The sequence below is a fragment of the Pimephales promelas genome, chromosome 4 (genome assembly GCF_988280905.1).
Source record: "Pimephales promelas chromosome 4, fPimPro1.hap1.1, whole genome shotgun sequence".
Lineage (NCBI taxonomy): Eukaryota > Metazoa > Chordata > Actinopteri > Cypriniformes > Leuciscidae > Pimephales > Pimephales promelas.
This window is the reverse complement of record NC_142772.1, coordinates 33,533,472-33,559,087: the sequence shown is the minus strand read 5'-3', so window position 1 is coordinate 33,559,087 and position 25,616 is coordinate 33,533,472. Positions and strand designations below refer to the sequence as shown.

Here is a 25,616-nt window from a genome sequence, read left to right as displayed (position 1 = left end):
TCACACGTTTTAGTGGCATGTCAATATCCACTGGCACATGCCAGTTGGCATGTCACTATCTCTTTATGTTGTGGCACCTCCAGTTACACCTGCAGATCTCTGCCTGAGTAGGCTATAGATTATAACATAGGCTATATGCACATATAATTTGTACAACAAAAAAATATTTTATTATTATAATTCCATTAAATTATTTTTGAAAGCTGAGGAAGGTCCTGCGTGACCGAAACGTTTGTTGAATTTTTAAAATGCACAGAGCACTTTTTTTGCACTTGAATAAATAAAGAAGATTGCTATAGCCCTGTATGCAATCCTTTTCAGATACATAGCCTCATAATTTTGTTAATAATTGATTTTTATTTTATTTTATTTTTTTTTTACACTTTTTGTGGACTTGAAATATTAAAGGCACAGATGATAATCTTGCGCTGGCCAGTGTTACACTCAACATATATACTGACACCAACTGGCGTGCGTGCGTCCGTGCAGCATTGCGCAAAAATAAAGGTTTACAGTAACGGACGAGACTACGTTATTCATAGTGATGATATATTTAATTCTGTCCTAGAGCAGGTTGTGACTTTTCGAGATATAGCCTACAACATAAAGTAGGCTAGCACTGTAGCCTATTTCAAAACATTCGGTGGCACACACCAAAATAGGCTACAGATGTAACACAAATAACGTTTGAAAAAATATTAGGCTACAAACTTTAATGCGTTTAATCGATATTTAAAATAGCACAAAATTAGGCTATTCATTTATCATTTTGTGTCACAGTTACGTCAGGATAGGTGCTCGATTAATCTGTCAGTCACTACTGACGGTCACAACACACATGTCCCACTGGCACATGCCACTATCCACTGGAACATGCCAATGAAGACCGGATGTGCCAATACCAGAGTGACTGGCGTCTGTGCGTCAGATGCCATGTCACTGAATACCGTTAATACCGCCTCGGTATTAAACTCTCGTCTAATAATTTGAACCGAAACTCAGCAGCCTAGGGTAGCCTAGGCTACTTGCCAGACCTGATAAATATAGAAAGCTTGAAATGTCTACTTTTTAACAATTCAAAACGAAAGAAAACAGAGGACTGCTCTCTGCTTAATTCATATGAAATGTGTATTTCTCTCTGGCGCTTTGATCGCGAGTCGGAATCACCTTTATTGCAGCCAACACTGACAAATACTTATTAATAAACAATTAAAGGGTTAGTTCACCCAAAAATTAAAATTCTGTCAGCATTACTCACCCTCATGTTGTTCCAAACCTCTATGTGTTTATTTGTTCTGCTAAATACAAAGGAAGATATTTGGAAGAATGTTTTAATCAAACAGATCTCATTGACTAGGCTATGTATTTTTTCCTAGTCAATGGGGAATGAGATCTGTTTGATTAAAACATTCTTCCAAATATCTTCCTTTGTGTTCAGCAGAACAGATAAACACAGAGTTTTGGAACAACATGAGCTTTAGTAAATACTGACAGAATTTTCATTTTTGGGTGAACTAACCCATTAAAATGTCTCTATGGCTGCTATAGGCTACTTGACACAGGGCCAACTGCCGGTTCTTTGTAGCAGCTTTATATATAGCTCATTGGCAGCGCCACCCTTGGCACATCATGTTACATGATCGAGTCACCACTGCATCAGCACGGAAAACACGATTTATTATTATTATTATTTTTTTTTTTCAAATCAAAAATCGTGATATGAACCGAAATGTAGCCTAGGTTTGGTCTATCGTTACAGCCGACGAGAAAGCAGGAGTTTAGTCGTTTGTCATGGTTGTAAAAAAATGGCTATCTGAACATCTTTGCCAAGCGCAAACCAGTATAGTAGCCTAATCAATAGGCTACATTATCGGGGAGGGTCATGCTTTTTTCACAATCATTTTGGAGGGTCATAGAAAAAAGGGTCAAGTCTTTTTTGACTACAGATCTCATCTCAAATAAAAAAAAAACGAATAGTCCCTAATGAAAAACAGATTTATATACGTTTAATTTATTTTCCATTGTCTTCATCTTTTTTGTTTAAATAGACCATACTGTTAGGTCAATTACTTTTCTCTTTTTACTTAATCATTTTCCTATTCAGCTTTTAATGTCTCTTCATTTTTTCAACAGTGCAGCCTTAATAGTGTACTCTGATCTACAGTAGATGCAAATTATTAAGAAACGTCTCCAAGCCAGTTATTTGCATTTATCCAAATTATGAAGGCTTCACAGGCGAAGCCATGTGAAGGGTATGAATAGAGGTGCGTGAGCTTGACCATAAGCTACTGAATGTCTATACTTGGGGTTTTAAACCTTCTTTCTTCCTTGATATAATGAACATGGTATGAGTTCTGCTGGAATAGGAATCAAAATTGAAGACCTGAGAAACCTGGCAGCACTCGGCTAAAAATATGATGGAGACAGGTGAGAGTTTGTGAAAAGTATTTTAGTGTTTTTAACATAAAATGTGTTCGCTCTTTCTAAATATAGGTTACAGTTAACAGTTGTGAACGTCTCACTTTTTTTAAAGAATCTGGCTTGACCCTGTTTTAGAACTTAAACAGTAAGTGTGCAAAATCTGTATAGCCTGAAACGTGAAAATGAAGTGCTTTGAAATACGGGCTCTTGTGAGAGACGTAATTACTTGTTAAAAGCTAACAGAAATGTAAACAAAATAGCCAAATGTCTGCACCTCAGCGGGGGTTTTGGCACTAAGAATGATTTATTAATTTGTGCGATAAGTTAAAAGTGCCTGTTATCGACACGTGACTATATCAGATGTCTCAAAATAGTAAATATATACCTAAATATAGTCGTATCTTCTATTAAAACCAGAACAATATTTAAGACCCTTTTCTCTTTCTATGTCAAGTAGCCTACCGCATTATGACTGTTAACGGGTGGATTATGACATCGGGCTATGACTGTGCGTGCACACCCCAGACCACAGATGAGACAGGTGTGTGTCAGAGAGAGAGAGAGAGAGAGAGAGAGAGAGAGAGAGAGAGAGAGAGAGAGAGAGAGAGAGAGAGAGAGAGAGAGAGAGAGAGAGAGAGAGAGAGAGAGAGAGAGAGAGAGAGAGAGAGAGAGAGAGAGAGAGAGAGAGAGAGAGAGAGAGAGAGAGAGAGAGAGAGAGAGAGAGAGAGAAGATACGACGAGTCTACCATTGAAAACTGATACTGGCCGTAGAACATAAGAGAACTGGGGTGAAATTTCACTCCCAAACGAGAAAACAGCTGTTTAACCATATTGAATCTGAAACATATCTGAATTTGAAACCCAACGATATAAAAGCCCAATAATAGGCAACTTTATGTTAAATTGTTTGTTTAACAATAAGTATTTTGCAATGATTTGTCCTCATGAATTGGTGTGCAACATGGATCTCAGTTATGGTTAAACAGAGATTTACTGCTGGAGATCTCAATTCCTCAATATGCACATTTTTTAACAGTCTGCAAAAACAAACAAACAAAAAAACTACATTATCAAATGGCTGTGAAACTTTTAAAGGAGTTAAACAATGGGAAATTTTTAATGCAACTTATTTTTATTTGTATTCCTCTTTATGGTTTATTCTATCGATAGATATATGTCCATGTGAAGGATGTGACAAGTGTGGATATTAAGTAGTTTTTGTGATAAAACAAAGCACTGTGTCTACTGATAAAATAAACCATAAAATAAATAAAAAAATAAATTCTGCATCCACAATAAGGTTGATTTAAGTATTTTTTTTCTTGTTTTTGTATAATTTCCCAGTGTTCACTGGCTAAACATTAAAAAACAATAACTAATTTCACAGTCATATATGATAATATTTTGTTTTGCAGTCTCTTCTAAAAAATGATCACTGTTAGGCTATTATTTTTTTTTTGTTGAACTGAAAAGTCACTGCTCTGAAGTGTAAAGTCCCTATCCATGTGGAAAGCTTTTGGGAACATACTTTATTTGCATGTCTATTATGAAGGTTCATTTAAATGCTTGTAGTTGTTACTAATTCATGACAGGCTACTCCAGAAACATCAGATTAACCAGGGGATTTATTTATTTTTCATTTTCCATTTCTTGATGCAAGATATTTATTTAATAAAAGTCATAAAACATTGTAAATTTCTTTCTTTCTCCCCACAGAGTATTCCAAGAGAGTATACCAAGGTGTCAGAGTCAAGCACACGGTCAAAGATCTTCTTGCAGAGAAGCGATTACGACAAACAAATGTGCCCCGATATAGTGTAAGCCATCACTCTCAGTCTTGTTGTCTGATGTTCTTAAGTATTAACTTGTGTTTTACTTTGTATTTTGTCTATTCAGTATCAAGAAATCATTGACAATATACAAACAAACAGAAGTATGAAGTGTAATATATCTCTCACACAGCAACAGTATTCAGAGCATCCATGCTAGTCATGTTCTTTAAGAGATAAATATCAGGCACACCTGTCAAAATCAGATCTACCTTCCTGAAAGGGGACAGACAGGCATTGTTACAGGAGACGGTTAAACCCAAGCCTTAACCGAGTCATTACTGAGGGATTTGCTAACAAAATACAAAAGAACAGACAATCCTTGTGCTCAAGTGAACTTCTGCTGCAAGTTGTTGTCTGCTTTTGTGTCCTTACTGAAACCAGTGGACCAGTCGGTTCATGCAAATGCCTCAGACGGGGTGGTTGGCCTCAACACATCTCTGAATAATAGCAAAGACATAACCATTACATATTCTACGAGTTAAATAAAAAGCACTCATAAAATATAAATATAAACTATAAGAATTCCCTTTATAGAACATTGTTGAAAAGGGCCTCTATGTATGTCATGTATTGACAGCAAGTCTCTAACAAAGAACAATATCTACTAAACAAATGAACTTAATTCCACTGTGTACTTCCGCGGCACGTCGCAGAGTCAACTGGGATATGATCCCAGTCATCCCATGATTTCTTTAGATTCTTGTGGCAAAATCTCATGAGAAGAGTACACACTCCACCGGAGGCAAGTGTACACACGGAGAGCAGGGGGGAGGGGGGGCACTGTTGTGACACTGGCAAATCATATTCAAATATCCTCCCGCATGATTTGCCTGGCTTTCAACAGAACAAGCTCTAAAACTTGAGCCTTCCTGTCTTTTTCCTCCATATTCTCACTGGCTGCGAGTCAGGCAAAATACAAAGCAGCCCAATGGGGGGGTTCTACTTTTCTCTTTGCCTTTATATTGTAGGGGGTTTCATGCGTTTTCATTACACACTGTCTTCTTAAGTGAAGTTTACGAGAAACACACACACACACATAGACACAACTATGTTGTGTCAATGACAATGACTCTCTAATATTTTTGTTTTCAGACGAGCAGCAGTTCCTCTCAGCCAGCTTTTGTGCCAATGCCCGGTGAGTCCGTCTGGTAAAGCTATAGTCCACAGCTAGATCTAATTAGATATGTTCAGATCTAACAGGTGTCCTCAGTGAGAGGGTAATTCATCTTGAATCATGGAGTTAACTGAATTTCCTGCTTCCTCTTGTAGGGTCACACGTGCTTCCTGGTTACTACAGTATGCGAAGATCCTTCCTCCCAGACTCAGACCTCTGCCATCCCATAAAGCAGTACTCATCATCAGACACTTACTCTTCAGCACTGGGAAGCAAGGCCTTTTCGTACGACCACCCCTCTACTTACCCTTCCTTCATTGACAGCTACTACACTCCTGATTCATATGGAGATTACAGAGGGCCAGCGTCTTATACCACCAGCGGAGGGTCACTTTTTCCACCATCTACACTACCAACACTACTACCAACTCTGTCTGGTGGAGAGTCTTCGTCACACTTGCTCTTGGTATTCACACTTCCTACAGATGATATTATTTGGGTCATTGATAAAGAAAAGCACAAATTCTACTCCTTTAGATAGCATTCTTAGAAATGTACTCTGTTCAAGTTTTAACTCTATAAACGCCCATCAAGTCAAAAGAAAAAAACATTATTATCAAGCTAATTTTAAATATATTTTTCATGGATTTTTTTTTTAATATCTTGAATTTAATAGTTAATCTGTAAATATCATTCATGAATATCATACATTTTGGGTGAAGATTTGCATCAGTAAGATTAAGTAAGAATAATACTTTTATTCAGCAAGGAGATTAAATTGACCAAAAAAACATTTATAAGGTTACAAAAGATTTATATTTCCAATAAGTGCTGTTCTTAAGAACCTTCTGTTAATCAAATCATTCTGAAATAAAATCAGGATTTCGACAAAAATGCTAAGCCGCACAACCATTTTTAACCTTGACAATAATAGGAAATGTTTCTTAAGCAGCAAAATCAGCATATTAGAAATATGATTTCTGAAGTATCATGTGATACTGAAGACTGGAGTGATGATGCTGAAAATTAGGCTTTGATATTACAGGAATAAATTGCAGTTTAAAATGTATTGTAATAGAAAATATATTTTAAATTGTAATAATATTTCACAATAAATACTGCACTGTATTTCTTCATCAAATAAACGCAGCCTTGGTGAGAATAAGAGACTTTTTTCAAAACAATGAAAAAAGTAGTGTACAACCTAACATAATAATTGCCCTGTAATAAAAAGACTGACTTTAAAAAAGGTTGCACAACATGATTTTGTGGACAAACGGTTATTTTATTATTAATAAAAATAAAAAAAGATTATGCCAAACTACTACTTTTTTTTCAAGCAATTTATTCTTTTAGTTAGGCTTTTCTTCTTCATTATGATATCACCCTGACATTTTTGACACACCCACAAGTATATAAATACATAAAATTATTTTAATACAGAAATGTATTTTTGAAAGATTAACATAGGGCAAAAAAAAGTCAGTCATTGTCCCATTTTCTAACTGTACTAATGAAAATATTAAAGAGCAATGTTGTTTTTTCAATAAGGAATTGCATTATTTTTTTTGTTTTACTATATTTATTGTTTTGTATCATGTCTGTGTTTCTCTATTTTGTCTCCATTTCCTATTTTTGTGGCACTTTGGGAATGTGAAAATTAATTGTTATAATTATTTCTCTATGCTGCAGAGAGACCCTTGGGAGCAGCCATCAGAGGACCCAGTCACTCAGTCAGAAGTCATATGTCCTGAGGGTCCAGTCCCCGTGGCAGACTCACCATCTCTCGGAGGGCCTGACTCTGGCGGTTCCTCTCCATACCGTCTATCCTCGGGGCGCAGTGGGAGCTCCGTCCCTTCCAGCTCTCAGCCTTATACTCTACAACCCCTGGAAGATGTCCCATACCCAGCAGCATCCTACACCTCTGCCTCCAGCTACTCCTGCCCACCGTACATGGTGACACCTGGAGATCTGGCCGTGGTGAAGATGACAGCCGTAACCTCAGAGGAGACTAGTGGTGGAGCGGTGTCTCTCAGTGACACTACATCATGGGCTAAAGATGATGGAACTGGCTCCTGGTTGTCATATGAGACTAGGAGGGCTTTTTGAAAGGCTTAAATGACAATACAGAAACTGTGAATGAATCATTTGCACTTAACACAGCCTCTCTATTCTTATACAGAAGGAGATTATATACATCCATCATAAAGATGACCTCCTCAAGAAATGATGATCACAATTGTAAACTGTTCATATTGTGTAAACATACAACAAAAACCTGGGCTGATAGTTTAGTTAATTCAGGATTTAATTATGCATTTTTACATGTCCAAACGTTTTAGAATGAATTAGAAGCACTGCTCGCCTTTTCCCCTCTTTCCTACATTTATAATTCGCCAATAATACCAATAAGCACTTAAAGACAACGATGTTAGACTTTTGTCAGGAATGCCATTATATAAAAATAAACATGTTTTGGCTTAAAGAAGGTGTGTTGTCTTTACAGAATAGAACAGAACAGCTTTTCTAAGGAACTGGAACTTACCTCTCGACAAGAGTACTGTTGTCAGGACGCCACTGCGTTGTTAAGTTAAGGCCCCCTTAGTGACAGGAGTGAATGAGGACACGAACACATCGCCTGTTCAAATTTCTCCCCCTTCGTTTGATTTATCTCTTATAAGTTATGCATTTTTCAAGATATTAAACTATCCCGCTAATAAACAAAATATGAATATACAGTCAAACATATACTAGTCAAAATAAGTTGTTTAAATTTGCACTAACTTTTATAAGGGCTTCTATTTGTGAGCCACCACGTTGCTAGGCGCTTTTTGTTTTTGTTCTTCTGGAAAGCAGCGCCAGTCAAACTTACGGAAGTTTATTCTTGATGTATCCACTGTCTATGGATGTATCATGAAACCATTATTTCTTTTCAGAGACCATTTTTGATTATAATTACTTGTACTAGTTATAAAATTCGAGATTATTCACGGGAGTATGAATCGATTAATAGGCGTTGTTTCGCAGTTGCCGTAAGGATCAAATGATAAAGTTCATCTAATAAAAACAGTGCTCTAGCTAAACCTAATTTGTCCGTGTCGCAAGTCTGTCTTGCTTTCCTTATACTGCAACTCTTACAGTTGCAAAAACAAGCCACGAGGAGAAAACTGGCTAAATGATTTGCTTACGTGCGTTGTTCTGATTTTTTACTTAACCTACCTGAAAAGTCTCCGGACTCCGGCCTTCATGATGGATCTGTATCATATTTTGGAGGTTATCGGGGAAGGGTCATTCGGGCGAGTGTACAAAGGCCGCAGGAAGTTTAGCGGCCAGGTGAGCACCCCATGTGCACCGCGGTGTCAGAAAATCCCATTTCTTTTCCCCCTGGAATTGATTTTAGGGATATGTATACGAGGCCATTTTTTTTTCTTACTATATAATAACACAGCATTTCCTATATTTAGGTTAAAACTCCGTCTGAACCGTAGAGAGAAACTAACACCTTAAAACATCAGTCAGCCAATCAGAATCACGCGTTTTAGAGTCTCGCGATACAAATGTGAATTATTTGCTGGTCACTTTTATGGATTATTCAGTTCTGTGTCTGCATTACAGCAAATTGTGATATATTCTGGATGTTTTTATAATTGTCTGTGTTAAAAAAAAACAATATTAATGCATAAAAAAACATGTCATATTAGCCACACATTCAAAAACCCTCACCTTCAAAACATTAAATCCAAAGAAAACAACAAATATAATCTAAACAGATAATATTCAAGTAATATGAACCATTTTTTTCCCTAGGTCGTGGCTCTGAAGTTCATTCCCAAAGTTGGCCGCTCAGAGAAGGACCTGCGCAGTTTGAAAAGAGAGATTGACATCATGAGGGGGCTTAAGCATCCCAACATAGTGCTGCTTTTAGACAGCTTTGAGACAGAGAGGGAGGTATGACGGTCACAACCTTCTCCCGAGTCATGCTACGTTTTTCACTGTTCCTACAGTATGACCTGGTGCTTCCAGCGTAACGGCTCGTTGAATGAAATTTAGCTCCCAGGGTTCACAAATTTAACATTCAAATTTCTAGGTAATAGTTCTTGTTGGCAAAGTGTAGAAAATGTTTAAATATTAAGATACTGGTGTGGGTACAAAAGCAGTGAGCTTGTGACTTTGATCATCCCATAACCTATGTAAAAGAAAAAAGGATCAGTGAGAAGAAGAAAAAATAGGGCTGAATTTGTGTCAGAGGAATAATTAGAGCATGTATTCCTCTGACAGGTGGTTGTGGTGACAGAGTATGCAGAGGGTGAGCTGTTTCAAATTCTGGAGGATGATGGCAGTTTACCTGAAAATCAGGTACATCAGCAGTCACACTGTTTTATTGTAACTGCCAACTTAACGTATATTTAATTTATAATCGTATTGGTGTATGAAGCTAGAACTATCTAAGACCTGGGGCCGGTTTCACAAGCTATTTTAGACCGGTCTTTCATGTTGAAAATTTGCTCATAGACTAGTCAAATGCAAGTCAGACTGTTTCACAAAAATAAAGACTGACTTAATTTTAAATTAAAAAACAATTGACACCTTACCCCCAGGCTAACTTAGGTCTAAGACTCTATGTTACCTTGGCAACCAGCAGTAACAATCAGTTACATTACAAGTAGCCTAAAGAAAAGGGAAAATGGCCCTTTCCAAATGTAACATTTCTTCTTGTTACTACATTCTCCGCTAAATATCCCAAGTAAAATGTCCTTGTAATGGTTATACTCCTCCAACAAACACATATTTTCTGCTGGGGTAAACTGCACTGAGCTGTTGAATGCGCTTACTCGATCCGCCATGTTTTTTTGTTTTGATTTAACTTAAGATAGTCAGAGTCTGTGTAACGGTTTAATTTAGATGTCTATCTGAAGTCTGACTATCTACTGTATCTTAGCCATAGTCAAATCTTTATGAAACCGCCCCCTGGTTCACATTTAAATCTTTCTAGACTTTAAAAGCTAATAATATCATCAGAGATGAATTTAAGAAATTTAAATAAGTCATACAAATTAGAATACACATTGTATGTAGCCTAAAGTAAATGTATTTTTGGAAAACGCATAAGGTTTATCATATAGTTCATCACTTTTATTTCTTTGACTTGATGTTGTGCTGGGTTTTCTGCTGCTCAGACCTCTTAACTGGGACACACTCACCTGCTAACCTGTTATCTTGTGTAGGTGTGTGAAATAGCCTGCCAGCTTGTTTCTGCCCTGTATTATCTGCACTCCCATCGTATTTTGCACCGTGACATGAAACCACAAAACATCCTGCTGGGAAAAGGAGGAGTAGTAAAGCTCTGTGACTTTGGGTTAGTGTTGCCAATTGGTAGTTCTTTAGAAACTATATATATATATATTTGTCAAACCAACATTTATTCAGACACCTTCAACATTTCAACTTTTCACAGGTTCTCCGCTATAGTTAAGAAAATAGTAAAAAAAAAAAAAAAAAAAAACATGACAAGACCTTGTCATGTTATCACAGTGGATATTTTATTGGTTTTGGCCATCGTTCTGTTAGACTGTCACACAAATGAATTAGGTTGAATAGCTGTCAGTTGACAGCTGTTATATCTAAGAACACAATTATATAAAAAACAATTTAGGTCAACCAATTACCAAGCAATGTTTTAATTTTGTTAATTATGTGGTGTGAAAAGGGCGCATTGGCAAATAAAGCAAAAACACTTAAGCAAAACATGGTCAGGTCAAAGTGTCCGAATAATTTTTTTGTCCCAAATCTTTTCTTTTTACCCACTAGTATTAAAATATATCAAAAAATATATATATATATCTGTTGCCTGAATAATGTTTGGTTTGACTATATATATTAATCTTAATGTGACCTCTAATAGCATAATGGTGTCATATTCTCGTGACTCTTCACAGATTTGCTCGTGCCATGAGTGTGTCCACCTTGGTGTTGACCTCTATTAAGGGGACGCCTCTCTACATGTCTCCAGAATTAGTGGAAGAGAAACCTTATGACCACTCTGCTGACCTTTGGTCTCTGGGCTGCATCCTCTATGAGCTCCACACGGGGGCGCCTCCGTTCTACACCAACTCCATCTTTCAGCTGGTGCAGCTGATAGTGAGAGATCCAGTCAAATGGCCAGAGAACATGAGCCAAGACTGCTTGGTACAGAGTAGTTACTTCCCACATGAAAACCTCAGACTCTGACTTTTTAAATCAAATGAGTCTGATTTTGATTAAGTGTTTGACACACAGATAAAAACAACAGTGTTGCTTTATGTCAGTATGCACTATGGTTGTGGTAACATTAAATAGCACCGCGTTTTCAATTGCTCTTTCTGTGGGTTCTCTTAATTTAGAGTTTTCTGAAGGGGTTGTTGATGAAAGACCCAGAGAAGAGGCTGTCATGGCCTGACTTGCTTCGTCACCCTTTTGTTGCAGATGGAGTTTTAAGTGAGGACTGCTTACATTTTTATCATCCTATGAATGGTATTTTCTTTGTACACATATCTGCAAAGTTAAATAATTAAAAACATAAAAATAAATTATAATAATGATGTAATAGAATGAAAATATGTTATTGTTACTAAAAGGGCTGCTCATTGCTTTAACAGTGGTGTCAGATGAGGGTTCGAGCAACCCCCTTACAGTCCCACCCAGCCCAGACCGACAGGCCCTGAAACACCAGCAGGCTGCAGAGAAGACAACAGCACGCAATGGAGAGGGCAAACTACTGCGCAAAGCTAGAGAGCTTCGAGAGAAAGAGAAGACTAACAAACGGGTAAACTCATGCTAACAACTAAGAAGTTCTTCGTTTTCTGTGTTACGAGGTTATGAATCTGTCTTTTAGATGTCTTCCGGTCTTGTTTGTTTTATTTTTGCAGTAAGATGAACTTTATTTAAATTGTTGTTGGTGTGATTTGTGAAAATTCGACTATTTACATTATAATGAAATGTGGGGAAAATGTGGAATCAGCTGAGAAGGGCTTTCAAATGTTGTTTTACTAGGAGACTGCGAGTCAGACACGCTGTAAGACAGCTTCTGCTGGAAGAGCCCCCACCACTGGCCACTCATTGGGCAGCACCTTTTCAGTGTATCAAAATTCATCTCAGCCAGGAACCAATCAGCATCAAGCAAATGACAACAGTGTTACCAGGTAGTATTCTCATCTGGAATTTGAATTTGAAAACCTCCAGGCCTCAACTTAAAAAAGGGCATATTAACAATGCTGCTGTGACAGTGAAATTGATGTGTTTGACCAGCATGAAGGAATTAATATATTATAAATCCAAATGTAGAGAAGAGAAATAGTCGAAAAGCTTGTTTAAACCAAGGGTAAAAGATATTGCGAGGAATCAGATTTTTCAAATATAAATTGTTTCTGTGTTCACTTTTGTTTTTAGAGTTCGCTCAGCTCCACATAAAGGCCAGATCAGTAGAGACTACGAGAGGGAGTTCCCTTCTGTAGAGGTGGGACCCCGGCAAGTTATGAAGCACCCTGGACATGCACGGACCAGTCTGGCTTCTGTCAGGATGGACAGTGAGGTTGTCGTTTTAATAACTTAAAATTGTATTGTGGATTACACTACTAATGTCAGATCTGTCACCCAAGGTTTTACCCACTAAATCTGTTCTGCAGGAACAAGATATTGACAGTGATTCTGAGTGGCAACAATTGATTGAATTAAGTGATCAGGGCCCTGTGGACACCTCCATCCTTCCGAGGTTAAAAACCAAGCTGCTCTCAGCCAAAAAACAGGTAACGTTCTGTTAAATGTCACAAGAGATTTTGACCTGGGTAAGTGAGTGATTTAGTGTATTAAAGACTCACTGATCTGTCTAGCTATTGGTCAGGAAAGGTGAAGAGGCCTCTTCAATTGTACAGCCACTAAAGCTCCTCAGGAACATTGTTCAAAGCTGTCAGTCCGGGGATGTTGAAACAGTGGGGAAGGAGTTGGAACTGCCTCATTTACTGTTTAGCCTGATTGAGGACATCCTGAACATTCCAGATCTAATGCAGGTCAGAGACAAAAAAATGAATATGTATCTTCTATTCATCTGATTATTGTTTTAAACATATATTTTATATGTTGTTTTAAATGATTTTATTTTAATTTGTAAACTATTCTTTTAATAGTTTCATTAATCATACTTGATTTCTGACTGATTATTATTTGCTAAAGGAACCCCAGGGTGAGATAATATTAGAAGATCTGATGATAGTTCTCATAATGTACCTGGAAAAGAGCCCGGGCTGGGAGATAAAAGGCAGGAGGTACGGATTTTTGAATCGTTTTTAATGTACAGAGTTACAGTACAGTTTTTTTTTTCTCCACTGAAATTGTTTTTACTTTCATTACTTCAGTAAATCTATTGTTCCTTTTTTAAAATGAAAGAATATTTAGTGTTAATTGCAGAAGTCTTTGTTATGCTGTCGTTATCTCTACTGCTGCTGGGCTTTTAGTGAAATTTTAATCTTAGTGTTATTTTATGGTTTGTTTGTTTTTTTTCTCATCAGAGCTGAGGATCTCTGTCAGCTATTTATTTCGGTATTTCTCTGCCGTGTCCAGAAGCATTCAGCGGTAAGTGCCTCTGTTTGAACGATTTTCTCTCTGTCAAATGCAATTTTAATCTGGAAAAATGAAGTACAATAATCGTAGCATGTCTGGTTTCATTTGCATTACTCTTGTGATTTTGTGGTCTCTCCCACAGCTTTTGGCAACAGCCATCTTAACCTTGTTCACCCACCGTGGTATAGCTGTGAATGTTGGTATAGAAAGGCTAACAAGCTTTTTGGGGAATATCTTGACAGACACGGCAGAGGTATAGTTCCATTATTTAAACTGTGAATAAGTGTTAACCCTGTTTGGAGTAATTAATGTCATTGATGTGATGAAATCCAGTGTAGTCGTTCCCCACTCTTTCTCTCTTTCTTTCTTTTCCTCTCCCCCTCCCACCATCTGTCTGTTCTCTCTTTTTCTTTCGCATAGGCACATAACCCCTTACCTGCAGGTTGGGGCATGTGTGACGGCCTTCTGTCACTGATTCTACACAGACTGTCCGAGGTAATTCCTCTCACATTAATTCCCCTAAAATCTGTGCTGAGTTAATTAGAGATAGACCAATAATCGGTTTGACTGAATAATTGCTTTTCAATTATTTAATATTGGATCTACAATAAATAACACCATTTGAAGTCTTTTAGGAGCAGCACCCAATAACGGTATTTACAGATAAAGAAGCTAATGTATTACTTCACTTTTTTTTATATACACATATTACATAAATATAACAGAATGTGATTGTCATTGATAAGTACTAATATCACATATTGTCCTATGTGTTAGTGTTGTAATGAATCATTGAATTAATATGAACTAAATTACTAATAAATCATTGAATTATTATTAGTTATTTAGATAAGCAAGAAATAAATCAACAATTAAAACCAGTTTGGCATATTGTTTATGGGACACTCAACATCTGTATCTCTAAAATATCGAGTGTGAACATATTGTGATCGATCGTAGTGGATTAAAGAAGAAAAAATGTAGGGAGGGGACTTGGTTCTTTCCATCGATTGTTTATTTTTTTGAGATGTGGGCATTGTACTCGAAAATGAAAGCGAGTTTACTGTCGAGAAAAACGAGTCATGAGATTTTGGTTACAAGTTCGAAGTTAAAAAAAGAAAAATGAAACGCATGCTCAGAATCGTGATCAATAATATGCATTTACAAAATACGTGAATTTTAGTGTGAATATTTTTTTTTCTGGATAAAGAAATAAAATGATTTATTTTTCCTTCACTTATGAAAGTGTGAAAGCAGCTCACTGCTCGAGTTTCAGGACTCAGAGCTTTGGCCCTGCTTGTGGGCTAAAGTGAACACGACACTGGAAAACACAACATCCCAGAGATGCCATTTCTCTCCTAATGGTACTGAACACCAAGAGAACATTCACTTATTTCTTTATTGTAGCTTTAATATACCAGTAATTTAATAACATACATTTGCCTCTGTTTTTCTCACAGGTCTGTATGTGTTCCTCTCTCTCGCTTTATTGGTTTTCTCCAGCCATCCATACAACTGTGTGGCTCTCCTATCAGATAACTCCACAAACTGCTCTTCTGCCCTCAGCCACCTTCTCACCACCAGTTGGTGAGCATCAAACATCACCTTAAAGCCTTACTTTGGTGTCAAACAGTTTATTTTTTTTAATATTAGTGCTTATTTTAAGTGCATCTCTCAGTAGTTCATATATATTTCTCATTTTATTCCTCACAGCAGCGCTGCATTGCTTGAGCACGGTCTTTTCTGGGGTGACTCAGAAATAAACAGCATATCAGTGATGAGCTGTCATCTTCTCTGCATCCCATTCTCTTTGGAGTTATCCTTAGAAAAACTTCTGTCTGTTCTCCGATCGTATCAAAGCGCAAATGTTGTGGCCGGTCTAGTGCAGGTATGGTTTAAAAAAATACTCCAGTATTTGTAGATGGCGGATGTCTATTGGAATATCGGAAAATGGAATTTTTGTATTGCTTATTTTTCTGCTGACTTGTCTACTTGCTCAGATGATTCAAACTCTTCCCGTTGCCCTGGTGGAGCTTCCGCTGTGTCTTCTGAATCGTCTACTGCTATCTGACCCACAGCACACCGCTCCATGCCTTATCACTGCAGCCCAGGCCTCTGCTTTCCTCCCTCACGGCACAGAAAGCCCAGACAATGGAGCAGACCACACTCAGTATCAACTTAACCACTTCGGGAATGGCGTGGAGCAATTTAAGAGCAATAGAATTGCAAAGAAAACCAAGATGGATCAAATCAAAGGTGACAACAATTCGAAGAAGAGGCTACAGGTGCTCAAAGGCTGTGTAGATGCATCTAAGGAAAAAAATGATTCCCTAAAGGCTCAACACCAGCCATCCAAAAGCAAGACTGAAAAGTTCAGGGAGGTGCAACCAAAAACCAAAATATATCCGCAGAAGACCATGGAACGTCTAAGAGAGAAAATCGAGCAGCAGAGCGGTTGTAAAGAGGAGCTCATGGACAGTTTGGAGATCCTCGGCAGTTCTGCAGGACGTCTCCAAGATCTTTCAGCTCAGCAAGGGTGCAGCATCGGCTGGCTTTTGGACAGTCTGGAGGAGTTAAGGAGAAGTGGCGATCGCCCCAAGGTCTCCACGGCTAAAATTCGATCCTCACCAGAAGAGGTCAGAACAGCAAGTTCTCTGTTGGCTGTGCTGCTACAAAGTGAAGTTCTCTGTGGGTGTGCAGTGGAACTTCTTATCCTTCTCTCCCAGCTAACACTTCATCTCACCAATCAATCTTCCTTCTTTGTTCCCGTCAAAATCGCCCAACTGCGGCTTGCATTGCACCACCGAGATGATGGAATCCGAGCCGCATGCTGTGGCTTGCTGGGCCACCTGGGCTCAGGTGTACGGCAGGTCATTAATGAATCAAACTTTGACCTATTCCTAGACCTGTTAGGTTGCCTGTGCGATCCTGCTTCATCCGTTCGCAGGACGGCCTGCAAGGCGGTGGGAAACTGGCTAAGTGGAACGGGAAGCGATCTAAATATTTCCAGTAAAGGTTTCAAGAATACGACTGACATAAATGCCTTGTCGGCACAAGGCAAATCAAGGAGGACACCAGCAGTGGAAGGCGTCAGACATAGTGAGGAACACCTATGGATGGAGCTCATCATAGGAGCCGCCCCTCCACTCGTGTCACTGCTGTCAGATGCTGATAATGTCATTCGACAGCACTGCTGTGGGGCCTTGGGTAACCTGGCTGCTTTCAGCGGTGGGGATAGAGCACTTCTTAATGTAGATGCTCCAGGCTTGATTCTCCAAACTGCCTGTAATGATTCCCATCATGCAGTGCGACGGGCAGCCCTGGCCACTCTGCGTGTGTTTAGCCAACAAAACACATTGCTACAGGTAAGAGCAGTGTGAATTGGTTTTGACTAAAATATTTATTTAAGAATTAAGAGAGTAATGGGATTCATTACACTCCTGCAGTCAGACAAAGTGTTCAGTTTTTGTCGAATTGTATTTAAACACTGAAGCAAAATTAATATAGAGCTGCTTGTGTGCTGTATTGCATCATTTTGACAATTGTGCAAAAAAAATTTGAAAGACAGACAAAGCTGGTTGGGGAAAAATCCTTACTGTCATTTTCACATTTTCTCCTTCCCTTCCTCAAGGCTCTTAGGTCTCTAGATGCAGGAAGAAAACTCTGTGGCACATCCCAAAGCTCTTTGTTTCAGAGGGATTATCAATGGCTTGTCAGCAAGTTGGACGGGTCAGCTGAAGGAAAAACATAAATGTCAGCCTCATAGTTTGTGTGTAAGAGAGAGGAAAAATTGGTTGCTAGCTGCTTCTGTGGCTGGGATAGCTTTCTTTTTGTCTATATTTATTTGATCTGTGATCAAAAGTTTGACGGAATTTGAATCTGTTATGTATTTTAAGAAAATGGCAGCGACTCAGAAACACCCTCAAAATAAATTAAAATGTATTTCAAATATATATATAATTCAGCAAATATTCGCATTTTTGATTCACATAGCCTACGTTATTTAAAAATGTTGCGATGTTGATTGCTTGTTTTTTTTCTGTTTAAAATAACAAAACTTAACTTTCATTTTTTATGACGTTAACTAATTTGCCAGACTTACGTGTATTTATTATTATTTCACACTGTTTTATATAGGCTAATTACCCTCAGCTCAAAGTTAATTGTCTGTATCGAAAAATCCGATAGGCCTATTTATTTCGGGTTATCGAAAGGCTATCAAAAAGGATTATTGTTATGATGTAGCCTAAATGTAATATGTACGGGAAAAATATTGCGAAATCCATTTAGTTATCTTAAATTAATAAATTGACAATTTCCTAAAATTGTTTCTGTCTTGTCTGTTTTATGTGTTTTATTTTTAGTTTAGTTTTTTTTTTTTTTCGTTTTGTCTTCACTGAATATAGGTTATATCTTCTCACCATATCAATTTGTTTTGTTTTCAAGATGGCTAATTTACCGGAGATCTGTTATCTGAAACGACTTGAAACTTTTCCAGTAATTGCCACTATCGATAGATATAGCCAATATATTATAGCCTATATATTTCAGGTTTTTTTTCAGGCAGGCGTGAAACAGACTGAACGAACACTAGAGTAAAATATTAAATAGCGCGCAGATTTGTTTTGAATATCAACCCACCCTTTGTACTTGTCAGAACACTTAAAAATATATATTTTCAAGATGCCTTGTTACACATTTTCAAAGAAAAACTGAATACATTTAATTAGGCTATTTTTTATATTGTGTGATTATTTAAATGCTCTAAAAAGCTAATCGGATGATTACTGATCGATGTGATTTTATTTGAAGATAAATTGAACAACAAACAAGACTGATCGGTGTTCAGAAACTATATTTCAAATAGGTATAGTTCACTACTGTGAACCGCAGCCATACCCGTTAAAACATATTTTACATAGGCTAAATATTAATAATTGCGCTTCATAAAAAAAAAAAAAAGACTTTTGACGGTACGAACAAATATGATTTCCCACCTAGCCTATTATCTGTTCTTTATACATTTGGTTCTGTCTGGGTTTTATAATAATAATTATTCAATAAAAAACAGTGTTCAGGAATTTCGGGATAAAAAAATGCAGGAGTGAACACTATGGTTAATAATAAAAATAAAAAAGTAATTATTTTAGACATCCTGCGTTGATAAGAATTGTTCTAGGCTATCCTTTTTTTTTTGCTCATTCTCTCGGTCTCTCTCTCTCTCTCTCTCTCTCTCTCACACACACACACACACACACACACACACACACACACACACACACACCGTAACTGACACGCTCTATATGAGTTTTCTATGTCATTTGAGTTTATTTTCCCTCCACATCGTGAATTGCGGATATTGGAATAGCTGTATTTGGCTTTCAGAGCTATACACAATTTTCCGGCCAAACAAGGGATAAACTCCGTTTACGTTAAACTCAAGGTCTACATATTAAGCTCTAAAAATATCATATGAAGCCATCATCGCCAACATGCAAAGTTGCTGACATAAATCACTTTATTTGAATTCAATGGAATAACAGGAAACACAAAGAATTAATCGGAGACGATACATCGGAATGTCTGGTACAAAATGACTAGTCTTAGTATTATAGCTGGTGTAAACTCTTGGAAATCTTGTGCCTTAATTTTGGGTTGTAAAAAAAAAAATCTCAACTTCACAAAATGACCGCATAACACAGCGCATAATTAGCTATATTTCATAAACATGATTGTATACCGCCAAGGAAAGCATATTTCGATATGCAATGCTCTCTCAGTATCTATGTTGCTTATTTAGAGGAATTAAATGATATTTGTAATATTGCTACGTAGTATTAAGGTACACACGACACCTCGGTAAAAATGCCCTCAAATGAATAAATAGGAAGAATAAAGAGTAACTAATCAAAGCCTGATTTGCAGTTGTTACTGTGATAAATGCATGTCTCCTATTTGAACAAGTAGAAAATCAGTCACTAAACAGGTTTACCTTAATAAATTCCTGAAATTGACTAAATTGTAAACATGAAATCATAACATTTGTCAAGGATTGTGTATGATCGCAATTGCAAAAAATTCACAACTTGAGTCATTTACATTGTTGATGAAATATTGCTAAGACGCTGGGAAATCTGCAATTCTAAAGCCACCACAATCATTTCAGTGATTATTAAAAAAAAAAAAAAGCTGTATCACTACAAAGATTTTACTTTCTGTCCCCCAACACACACTTGCACATTAGAGCAAACAAGCTTTATAAAATCACAAACCCTGATTGTAGTCGCAATAACAGCAGAGACATTGAGCCAAACAGTAGTTTGTGAATCAAATGCAACTCATTCATCTCTAATGAAATGTGTTAGCCAAGAGAATATAAAATTGGGCTTCTTAAGCAAGAAAGACTTTAGCAATAACATGTCATTCAGATGAAAGAAAAACAAATATTCTTTGTAAAGAGCCATGAAATCTTCTGCATGCAAGAATCAAAATACAAGAAAACAACACACATAACATTATTAGGCAGTGCCATATCTTCAGCAGTTACAAACTGACATACCTCCATGACTTTGGACATAAATCGTATATACCTGAGCTGCAGGACTAATCTAAAATTGGGAATTCAAAAACACATCTTCAGGTTCATTATTCCTGAGGGAAATTCGTTTTGAGAAGTGCTTCCCCTGAAACTCAATATATAAGAAACAGATTGCTTTTAATATCAGTGCTTATTCCTTATTTAATGTACGGAAGGGAAAAAAAGGAGCTACCAATGTTGTACTAATTGTACATTGTTAATATTAGTACCATAAATGTTGAAACTGCTAATAAATAAATACATTTTTTTTTAAATTAAAAAAAAAAAAAAAAACTCTGTATAAATTAAGATCAATGCAGGTCATATGCGGAACTTGTGATATTACCTTACAGCCTTTTCTAAATAAATGAAGATGCGTTCAAGTCTATCTTGCGTTATTCGGTGGTTTATTTGTGTCAATCGTAAATGCTCTGTTGTTAAAGCTCATTCATGAAACCGAGAGGATGAGTCGTCTAGCCCCTCTTGAGAAAAGCAAGAGAAAAGAAAAAACGGCTGTCATTACAGTCAAAGACATAATCACAGTGCATATTAACTGATTTGGAGTTATTTCTGAGAAAGTGGATGTCTGTGCTGCAGCTGTTGATGGACTTTGTCAGTTTGTAACGAAAATGAAATGATTGATTAACGTGCAATAGTACAACCTCCACCACATCCTAAAAACATTCAGTCTGAAAACATTCCAACTCAAATCTCCATTGCCTTTCAGACTGCTTACAATTCTACTTGCAGGACCATCGTCAGGTGGTCGAGCTTTTGGTCAGGCGCTGGTTGTGGTTTCCTGTTTGAGGCGTTGGCTGCGGGCCTTGTACACCTCAATCAGGAGGTCTTTCACGTACTGGATCTCCCGTTCCACCGATTCTGCCTTGTCCCGTAGCTCACGGTTTCTACCCTCCAGACCATGAAGCTGTTCCTCCAACGTGTCCAACTCCGCTCGCTTCCTTTGACGATATCTGTTCAAAACGATTAATACAGAGGAAAGTCAGAAATTGTCACACTTTTCCTCCACAAGCAGCAACATTGTAATGTTCGCAGGCATTGTAGTCTGGAGCATAATACAATTCTCTATTAAGGATGAACTAAATGTCACAAAAAGCCAAACTGTTCTATATTTGCTCATGTTGAATACATTCGAGATCATTATGACTGAAAATACTATACCTGTGAGCTGCAGTCTTGTTCTGGTCTCTCTTCTTCTGTTTGCGCTGACCGTGGTTCCCTTCGATTAGTGCCTCCTCAAGGTCTGGTTTCACAATGCAGGGGTCGTCTTTCAGCGCACAGACTCCTCTGGCACACGGGGACCCCATTTCAGGTCTGTGGCGGTCACCGCTCAGGCAGTCGGGGCTTTGGCCTTCAAGAAAGCTGCAGTGGAAGTTATGTTGCCGGTGAATCTCTACGCTCTCTGCCTTTACTGGGTCATTGATGGCCCCGAGGAAGCTGTGGTAGGCCTCTTCTTGGGATGTGCTTTGGATGAAAGAGCTTTCATTGGGTTCGGACTTCCAAGGGATGTCGGCCTTCTCATCGCTAGCACCGTTCTTCACTTCGCCCATCATCTCCATCTCTGCGCTTCCGCCTATGCCGCTTAAATTGACTTCTCTGACACCATACATCATCATTTCGTCTTTCTTGTGGGGAATTTGAACGGTTCCGCTGAAGTTGTAGCCGCCGCCGGCCTTGCTCGCCCCGCCGGCCTCTTCCGTGTAGCGGCAGTTCTTCTCCTCTTTGGGTAAAATGGCGCACCTCCTGATCTCCACTGCACTGCCTAGGCAGTAGCCTTTGCCTACCACCCGTTCTTCTTCAGCACAGCTGTAGCTCCCACCAGGCGCAACAGCTGAGTTACCTGAGGAATTTCCTTTGGAACTCCAGATGCTACTCTCGTAGCTGTCACCCACCCTCACCCCATCGGGAACTCTCTTGCGGCTGAAGACGTTGCTGTTGGGGCGGCTGCAACTGTAAGGGGCATGTCTAGGAATCTTGGTACGGCCAATGGGACCCCCACAAAAGCTCAGCAAGTCAAGTTCCCCAGTTGCCAGGGTAACAAGTAGAGGGCTGGATTCGGATTGGTTGGAAGTAGAATATGATGCGTAGGGCAACTGGTAATATGACGGCGGACACACAGCCGTTGGACCCTTGTCGCATTTGCCCAGTTTGGAGGCTTTTTCTGGGAGTGGGTCAGACAGGAAGTAATCCTCCAGCTGAGCAAGCTCCTCTTGCAGCAGAGAGGTCATGACCTCCAAATCTGAGGGCACCTGGATGTCATGCTGGAGGGGCGAGGGGGGAAGGGATGCATTGGGGGAGGGAGAGGAGTGAGGGGTTGGGAGGTAAGAGGAGAAATCTACTTCTTCCGTCATCCAGTCACTAAGACCATCACCTATGGGGAAAACAAGAGTTCAACATGTTAATCACTGGCCTAGAGATCTAATGTAGCACAATTATTTAAACCAAATAAACAACTATACCGGCAGTATTTTAACAACTCGTTAAAAAAAATAAAAAATAATTCGAATTACATCTCAATGCGCTTCCTAAATCCAAAATGCGAAAGGCAGCATTAAACTAACACGTCATCAACAAACAATATAAAATAGATCCACGTTGGTAGTTTTACTCACTGTTCAAGGAGAACGAAATGTGCTGCAGTGCGGTGCCCACCTGAAACTGGGAAAAATAAAAAACTGTATTCACTGCAACTCACCAATTAAGTGCTGGTTCTCCTCTGGCCCCTCCCCTCTGCGCCCCTCCGATTGGCTGTGGTTAGCCTGTGGGTGAGAGAGAGTGAGGGGGTCTGCCGGGCAGACGAGCAGAGTCTTCCAAATAGGTGCTGACATTGTCATCATCCTGTCCGTTGATCCTACGATTCAAATGTCCGAGCTTACAGTGCACGATAGTGAAGTTTGAGAGTTGAGCCACAGAAAATAGGGCTGGGTGAGCATTATGAAACCTAAAAAAGAGGGAAAATATGATGAGGGATGGCGTGTTAATGTCTACGGAGGTTTCGGTCTATCTGGTATTGAGAAGACACCAACATAATTCTTTAGTTGATAAAGTAGGATGGAGGAGAAAAAAAATCATTATGTCCTAGTTGGTGGGACTTTCCATTCTAAACTTATCCTGTCTCTTCTAAAATATCTAAAAATATCTCCAACTGACCATGAATTCCTATTTTAGGTTGTTAACAATGAGAGATGCAGTGCAAACTGAGTAAAATAACCATAACCCCCCAATATTCCTAAAGCATCAGCTTAGACACACTGGTGATTAGCGAGGGACCAATTTAGAAAACTACCACTCTTCCATCCATCAAAGTCCCTTGTGCCTACTTAGGGGAGTTCTACTGAGATCCTAGAGAAGCAGGCGAATGCTCTACTTGTGGGAAATTTATTAGCAGCCTAAATATACAACACACACACAAATGTAAAACTTCTTCAGATCATATTTTGGATCGTGCCAATAATAAATCACAATACCAAGAACTTTCTTATATATATATATATATATATATATATATATATATATATAAGTTATCGCCACCATCTTTTGTTTGTATGATACAACCTAAGCTAGCACCTCCAAACGCCCCAATAACCTTTGCACCTACACTGAAGTCCAGTTTGTTTACAGTCTAAGGTCAGACACAGGACAACATTTTATGCAGACAGAATCATTAGACTCAACAACTCTAAATACAAATGACAAACAGCAAAACAAAGCCTTTTTTTTTTTAAAAAACAAGTATTTAAAAAAAAAGTTAAAAGAAGTACTTCTTTCTAGCAGTATTGCAGAGGCATACTCCTCTGAACTGGATGTCTGAACTTGGCCAGCACGTGGGTTACAATCTATGACGTAATGCGAAACTAAAGATAGCAAATCTTCGTGAAACCACTGAAAACGACTCGAGCTTTTTCTCAAAGGCAATTTCTAAGAAAAGAAAAGCAACATCGCTGCATGCAACATGAAACTATACAATAATGTAGCAGATATGGATGACGCAAATGGACAAAAGAACAACTTTTGCTATGACATAATGACAGAAGACCCTGTGTGGCCCTGATGACTATTGTTTAAATAAACAGGTAATGCATCTGTATAATATTGATAATCACTCTATAAAACCAGCAGACACGATGTTCAACAAACAACTATCACTTCAAAATGCGTAAAATAATGGATTGGGTCTAAAAAATAAATGTAACATGTAAACATGCTAAGTAAATAGGTCAAACTGATTATTGTGTGATCACTCCTAAAGTTGCAAAACTATATAGCAACGATTAATACAGCTAAAGTGAGTTTCTGAAACTTTCTAATAAGACAGCAATGTGCATAAAACATCGGCTGAAGCGCTATTACAAGTGTGACAACATGCTTAACAACAGTTAAACAAAAGCAATACACCCAAAAAGTGCAAGCCAAGAGACAAAACAGCAAATTTCTGACAAAAAGCAGTAAATAAGTTGTACTTACTCCATTCTTGCTTAAATGTTGTGGGTTTGGGGTGCGTTGCAAGTGCAAAGCACGGCGTTTCTTTAGGATCGAAGACTTTACTAAATTAAAAAGCCATGTCTCCTCCGGAGTGTCTAGGACTGAAGTGCTGTTGGTCTTGCTTTGTTGTGATGGAGTTGATGACTGAGAATCGGCTAATTGAGTCAATGCATCAGGTCACCCACACCTAGCAACCAGCTGCGTCACGCGGTCGGCTATAGATTCCTCCGCCCTATGGATGTATTGGGCGAGATAATTTTCACACTTCGGGCCGGTGAAAACGCCCACAATATTAGGACTCACTTTCTCAACAACTTCCGAGAAAACACAAAATCCCGTTGGCATGTCCTCAACTTGAACATACTACGGTTTTAAAGCTCTGAGAGTAGAATATGTGATGAAAGCGGCTGTTCGTCTAGAGTTTGGATGATTATCATACAGTTGCAGTATCTGGTTATGCATGAAAAATTCATATTATATCACGCATAGCATACACTGCCGTTCAAATATGTATTGTTTCACGGGGACTACTTGATTTCTTCTAGCGAGGAAGAACACTTTCTGCTACCCAGGAGATACG

General features: G+C 38.4%; 3 protein-coding genes and 1 long non-coding RNA gene across 6 annotated transcripts; 2 read left to right on the top strand and 2 right to left on the bottom strand.

Annotated features, from left to right (window-relative positions):
• Window positions 1-1,969: 1,969 nt before the first annotated feature.
• Window positions 1,970-7,623, top strand: pou2af2b (POU class 2 homeobox associating factor 2b). Of its 2 annotated transcripts, none has more exons than XM_039659691.2 (5): window positions 1,970-2,427; window positions 4,138-4,238; window positions 5,346-5,388; window positions 5,523-5,833; window positions 7,060-7,623. In XM_039659691.2, the coding sequence occupies exons 1-5, from the start codon at window positions 2,415-2,417 to the stop codon at window positions 7,474-7,476; spliced, it is 885 nt and encodes a 294-aa protein (XP_039515625.1). In that variant the 5' UTR covers window positions 1,970-2,414; the 3' UTR covers window positions 7,477-7,623. The 2 variants fall into 2 exon arrangements, with proteins under 2 accessions (XP_039515625.1, XP_088986439.1); XM_089130313.1 differs by lacking the exon at window positions 1,970-2,427 and adding an exon at window positions 2,466-2,962.
• LOC120470214 (uncharacterized) lies at window positions 7,277-8,724 on the bottom strand. Its single transcript, XR_005620472.2, has 2 exons — window positions 8,587-8,724; window positions 7,277-7,480 (listed from the first exon to the last, which is right to left on the bottom strand). It is a non-coding gene; the product is annotated as an uncharacterized LOC120470214 (long non-coding RNA).
• Window positions 8,571-18,284, top strand: stk36 (serine/threonine kinase 36 (fused homolog, Drosophila)). 2 transcript variants are annotated; one of them, XM_039659689.2, is made up of 20 exons: window positions 8,571-8,700; window positions 9,175-9,315; window positions 9,646-9,723; window positions 10,593-10,723; window positions 11,304-11,553; window positions 11,748-11,841; window positions 12,003-12,169; window positions 12,397-12,545; window positions 12,793-12,934; window positions 13,029-13,148; window positions 13,233-13,409; window positions 13,573-13,664; window positions 13,908-13,971; window positions 14,102-14,212; window positions 14,380-14,454; window positions 15,206-15,323; window positions 15,420-15,546; window positions 15,673-15,847; window positions 15,960-17,324; window positions 17,591-18,284. In XM_039659689.2, exons 1-20 carry the CDS (start codon window positions 8,614-8,616, stop codon window positions 17,708-17,710), a joined length of 3,783 nt encoding a protein of 1,260 aa, XP_039515623.2. In that variant the 5' UTR covers window positions 8,571-8,613; the 3' UTR covers window positions 17,711-18,284. The 2 variants fall into 2 exon arrangements, with proteins under 2 accessions (XP_039515623.2, XP_039515620.2); XM_039659686.2 differs by having other exon boundaries at window positions 11,748-11,877.
• A 1,175-nt stretch (window positions 18,285-19,459) lies between these two features.
• atf5a (activating transcription factor 5a) lies at window positions 19,460-25,616 on the bottom strand. Its single transcript, XM_039659472.2, has 4 exons — window positions 25,019-25,616; window positions 23,250-23,495; window positions 21,716-22,925; window positions 19,460-21,507 (listed from the first exon to the last, which is right to left on the bottom strand). Exons 2-4 carry the CDS (start codon window positions 23,389-23,391, stop codon window positions 21,315-21,317), a joined length of 1,545 nt encoding a protein of 514 aa, XP_039515406.2. The 5' UTR covers window positions 23,392-23,495; window positions 25,019-25,616; the 3' UTR covers window positions 19,460-21,314.